Here is a 5,028-nt window from a genome sequence, read left to right as displayed (position 1 = left end):
CAGACTTGGCTGAAATGGTCCAGGTTTCATATTTCAACCCGAGGAGGAGAGAGAAGGAGGAAAAGTGGGTCAAGATCTCATTTTGCGCCTCCCTCACATGGCACACTGCCGCATTTCTCGAGGAATCAAGACATTTGAGACGATACATCTGTCACTCTTGAAAGCGTCAACATATTGTCATACATTAAGCTTACCACCTTTAACCGATGTGTGCATTTAAGTCGTTTCCCAGCATTTTGTCCTCATTAATCACCACGAGTTTGTTTGCTTCCCCTGTGCCTCTGCAACTTGTTAATTAGCAGTGGCCATGAACAGAAACATTCTCTGTAATTACACCATCATAAACACGAGGCTGCAAGAAGAGTGTGGAACATATAGTGTAACAGACGTAGACTTACGCAAAATACGTTTGTTGTTGTTGTTGTTGTTGTTGTTGTTGTTGCCACTGTTCATCAATTGTCATGGTTGAATTTGGGAAGATAAATGGATGGCATTATAACATTATTATTTAAAATGTAAGAAAATATTAGCAACATGTGTTTAAGGAAGCAGCCCTTTGATTATTGTTATATTCACATATGTAATCCCTCAAAAGTCACAATGTCACGTGACCTATGTGTATGTATCATGTGTATGTAATGGCAAAATAATGTATCTCTGCATAAAATAATAAAAAGGAATTTCCTGAAACTAACTTTAGAATAAACATGATCAAATAAATAAAATAATTGAAAGACATTTTTTTCCTTCTGTCTTTTTGATGCCTAAAATGTTGATTTAAAAACACGACCAATACACTCTTTTCAGTTGTCTTTTTTATTGTGTCTCACCACTGGATTTGATACAACCCAAGTGTTCCCACATGGCATAATGGACGTACAGTATTTCAACACAATCCAACATGATACACGGATAGCAAATATAATTTAAATGTGTGTGTTTACTTCCTTTGTTGCCTCTCCTTTGCATGTGGTTCCTCAAACATGTATTCCTTAAGATGATATTCATGTTACAACTGATTCTGACACACAATTATTCATACTTGCTTCACAAAAGAATCAGCTTTTCAGCACCTTTCATTCTCAAAACCTTCCGCAGCCAGAGTAACATTCAACAAGATAACAAACAAGTAAATCCTGCTGTTGAACATCTGCTCTACATTAAGAACTGTCTAAAAAGGCTTTAAGGTAATGAATAACAGATTGAACTCTACATTCTTCATTTTGAGTATAATTTATAAATCTTGAACCAATTTAAGATAAGAAGAAGTACTTTATTGATCCCACTTTTGGCCGCCAAAGCAAAAGTGAGTGTTGAAATCCCGTTTTTTTTCAGGATGTGGTTAACTTCTGGGGTCCGAAGTGCTTGTTGAAGATGCCCTTGGCCACTTCGAGGGCACCTGCAGCTGGGACGGGTATGTGCGGTGCGATGCCCGCCCCTTCCCAGGCTGGACCGTTGGAGGTATCAGAGTGGACGGTGGGGATGCTGAGGAAGATGTTGGTCTCACCAACACTGAAGGTCTTGGGTGGGTGTGAAGACCCGGCGGTTGTATCTCCAACGATCATTGCGCGGCCGTGCTTCTTCATGATGTAAACGAACTCCTCTGCAGCGCCAGCAGTCGTTCCACTGGTGAGGATGATCAGACTCTTCTTAGAGCCGTATCTTGGGCCTAAAAAATAGAGGGTAAGATGGAAGCAGAAGGTTAATTGAAGATAAACCCCGATAAAAATTCCTGTTGTCATCTTGCTATATACTAAATTATATAAATAGTTATCACCGCAATCATTTAATTTAGTCTTAATTTACATTATTTAATGTCATATTTTGTTCTTGTACATATCCCATATTCTATTGACATGTATATAAACTTCTTGCACTATTTATTTTTGTATTTTATTATATATGTTGCATTGTTGGAGGAGCTCAGGTCATTGCCATTTCTATACTGTAGCTTATATGACATTAAAACCTTTGAATGTGGAGGCGAGTTGAATTAAAGGAAGGCCTTCGTGCTAATCGAAGACGCCTTTAGAAGGGCGACTTTAAAAGCCGATCACTTAACCAAAGAAGGTATCATATGAACAGCTTTGTAGCTTATTGGAACCCACTTTAAATGTTATCAGCTGATTCAATGGGGGTTATCGGATGTAATAGATATGGGTCAGAAGGGGCCTGCTGTACCTACAAGTTCAAAAAGGCAATTCATATAATTAGATGGAATTGTATAAATGAAGAAGACACCAAACTCAAGTAGCTGTTGTCATTTTAACTGGAACAAAGGGGGGAAGTTAGGTGACGCAGTTAAATGAGCAACAATGTCGTTGTGGGGAGTTGTCATAAAGTATTGATGAGTCAAATTAACCAAAGACCTTCAGCCAGGAGAAATCTTAACACAACACAATGACTTGTTTAAGTTACGTAATGTATATAGTCTACATAAGTAATTTAAGTTTCATAACCACCACAAACACATTTTTCTCCGTCCGAAGCATCAGAAAGGCAACTGATAACGGCCAATGAGCTGATTTCATTTGTAAGAGCTGTATTATGGCCAAATTGAAGATGCATCTTAAAAAGCACACATGCTTAAATGTAGAACCTTCACCACCAACTCCAGAGGGAATATCTGGCACTGAATGCTCTACTATGTTCACCTTTTAGTCACTTACTTTGTTGCTAACCGTAATCTAATATATTTTACCAGTGAGTTCAGGCAGGCTCAGGAGCTCTGTTGTGTTCCCGGTTGTTCTGTCGTACAGCTTGTCCAGCAGAACCTGCTTGTCAGCGTCAAAGAAGTAAGAGCAGAAGCCTGCAATGGCTGTTGTTGGGCCACCAATGTTGTTCCTGAAAACACAAGCAGTTATAGAACAATCATAGAAAGTCTGGATTCATATTAATTGAATGATTGTGAGGTCATGATAACGGTAATCCCGCATTATATAATAATTTGTGATGGTAAAACGAGATGATTTGAAATTATTTTTGCAAGCTAAATCCTCTATATTAAGTCACGGAGCTGCAGCAGATTATTTATTTTCCAGAAGAGACGGACAGTATTTTGAATAGAAGCTTTACCCACCTGAGGTCGAGGATCATAGCGTCAGTGTTGACAACTTTGTTCCAGACATGCTCAACAATAATCTGGGCGATGGCCTTGACCTCCTCAAAGTCTCCGAACATGTCGAAGCGCAGGTAGCCGATGTTGTTCTCCAATATTTCATAGTGGAAGGACACTTTGATCAGCTCAATGAACATCTCTGGAGAATAATCCTGTGAAACAATTACATATATAAACTAAGGATTTGTAATATTATAGACAATGTCAATATGTCTCATGCAAAAGTCTGATTTTCAGTAGATTTTCACATAATCATTTCACATATTAAATTCATTTGAATTCCTGCGTTTCCAAATGTATATTAATATCATATCTTCATTAGACTAAACATGCTCGTCTAGCAAAATCCTCTGTTAAATTAACTTAAAAAGCTTTAAAACTAATACATTTGTGTTGGTCATTGTTAAACTACTGCACAGTAATGCCACAAACACCAAAGTATTTTAGATTTAGTGACGTTTTTTTGACCATTCACAATGAAAGACAATAACAACCAGGAACTAAATTCCATGTGCAACGATCTCACCATGGGTGGCAGGGCTGGGATGTTGCTGGTGGTCTTCAGGCTCTTGTCCCCAGACAGGGTCTTCAGATCAGCGGACAGCTTTGTCTCCAGACTTTCCTTGGAGATAACCATGCTGTACTCGCCGTTTGCCAGAAGACCTTTCAGCTTTTCCGCAACATGAGCCCCAATATCTTCAAAGGCGTAGTTGTCGGCAATCAGAGTCGCTGATCCCTCGATAATGGCTGGAACTTTGGCACGGAGGTTGAGGATCTTGATGGCGGTAGCGAGGGCGTCCTCTGCGTTGACCTCCACATCGGGGGTCACACCTGTAACCTCCCATGATGAGCCGGTGATGGGGTTGATGGACTTTGCGGTAGGAACTGTAACGTAGAAGTCAGTGTCGCCCACTTTGAATTTATCTACTTTTACAGAGCCCCCAGCGGTCTTCTCGCCCACGATGGTGGCCCTCTTCAGGTTCTGGAGGCAGTAGGCAACATCCTCGGCGATTCCCTTGGTGTTTTTGCTTGTGAGGAGAATGAGGGGTTTGCTAAGCTCATATCTGGCCCCAAGTAGCGTTGTCAGGGAATTCAGCTTCGTCGTGGTGTTTGAAAGACGGTCATACACGCTGTCGATGTGAATCACAGACTCAGCATCAGTGAAGTAAGACACAAGGTAGGGGACTCCCGTGATGTCGCCGCTGCCGGTGTAGCGCAAGTCAAAGATGAGAGCTGAGGTTGGAAGGATCTTATTCCAGACCAGGTCGAGAAGCAGAGGTCCAACCTTCTCAGCGACCTCCTCTCCAAGGATGTGATCGATCCTCAGGTAGCCGATGTTTCCCTCCAGGATGTCGAGCTTGATCGAGGTCTGGAGGACGGCAACGAGCTGCTCAGGGGGTAAGGCAGGCATCTGCGGGGGAACCACAGGGACGTAGTTTGGCTCATAGGAGACTTCCAATCGTGGGTCACTCACGGTGGTCTGGACTCCAGAACTGAGGACTCTAGCCAAAGACTCACCGTCTGGGATGTTGAGAACCTCTGTGTTGCCGCCAGCTGCTGCGAGTGCCTCCTTCATGCCTGCCAGCTTCTCTGGTGAGCAGTAATTGTCCATAATGATTTTTGCCATATCTAGAATGATGCTGGGGGAAAACGAGGCATTGATAAAGAAAACATTCCCCAAAACTAGCAACGGGGCCACGAGGAAGATAGCCTTTGCCATTTCCGTGAGTTGTTCCAGACCAAAAGTGTGGAGATGGGAAGTGGAGGTTGCCGAGCCGAAACCTCCGTCTCCGATAAGGTTCTTTGTCAAATGGCTCTGTTTTGGCTGCAAGGTTTCTGTTACCCGACACATAAGAGGATTTGCCCAACAATAAACCACTAATCGCATTATCCTGAGTGCTTCTGGAAGG

At 42.0% G+C, this 5,028-nt stretch overlaps 1 protein-coding gene across 1 annotated transcript; it reads right to left on the bottom strand.

Moving 5' to 3' along the window:
• Window positions 1-1,331: 1,331 nt before the first annotated feature.
• LOC117536317 (retinol-binding protein 3-like) lies at window positions 1,332-4,847 on the bottom strand. Its single transcript, XM_034201097.1, has 4 exons — window positions 3,645-4,847; window positions 3,080-3,270; window positions 2,702-2,844; window positions 1,332-1,669 (listed from the first exon to the last, which is right to left on the bottom strand). The coding sequence occupies exons 1-4, from the start codon at window positions 4,836-4,838 to the stop codon at window positions 1,332-1,334; spliced, it is 1,866 nt and encodes a 621-aa protein (XP_034056988.1). The 5' UTR covers window positions 4,839-4,847.
• Between the last annotated feature and the right edge of the window lie 181 nt (window positions 4,848-5,028).

Source organism: Gymnodraco acuticeps, unplaced genomic scaffold (assembly GCF_902827175.1).
Source record: "Gymnodraco acuticeps unplaced genomic scaffold, fGymAcu1.1, whole genome shotgun sequence".
NCBI lineage: Eukaryota > Metazoa > Chordata > Actinopteri > Perciformes > Bathydraconidae > Gymnodraco > Gymnodraco acuticeps.
Note: the sequence above shows the minus strand (reverse complement) of the source record. Positions and strands in the feature narration are given on the sequence as shown.

Bases quoted from the DNA above. Each gene is read 5' to 3' on its own strand.
- LOC117536317 (XM_034201097.1), bottom strand. From the start codon at position 4,838: ATGGCAAAGGCTATCTTCCTCGTGGCCCCGTTGCTAGTTTTGGGGAAT. The intron at 3,271-3,644 runs GTGAGATCGTTG...ATTGTTTCACAG, and splicing joins TCCCAGCCCTGCCACCCATG to GATTATTCTCCAGAGATGTT. The intron at 1,670-2,701 runs GTAAAATATATT...TCTATTTTTTAG, and splicing joins GAGCCTGCCTGAACTCACTG to GCCCAAGATACGGCTCTAAG.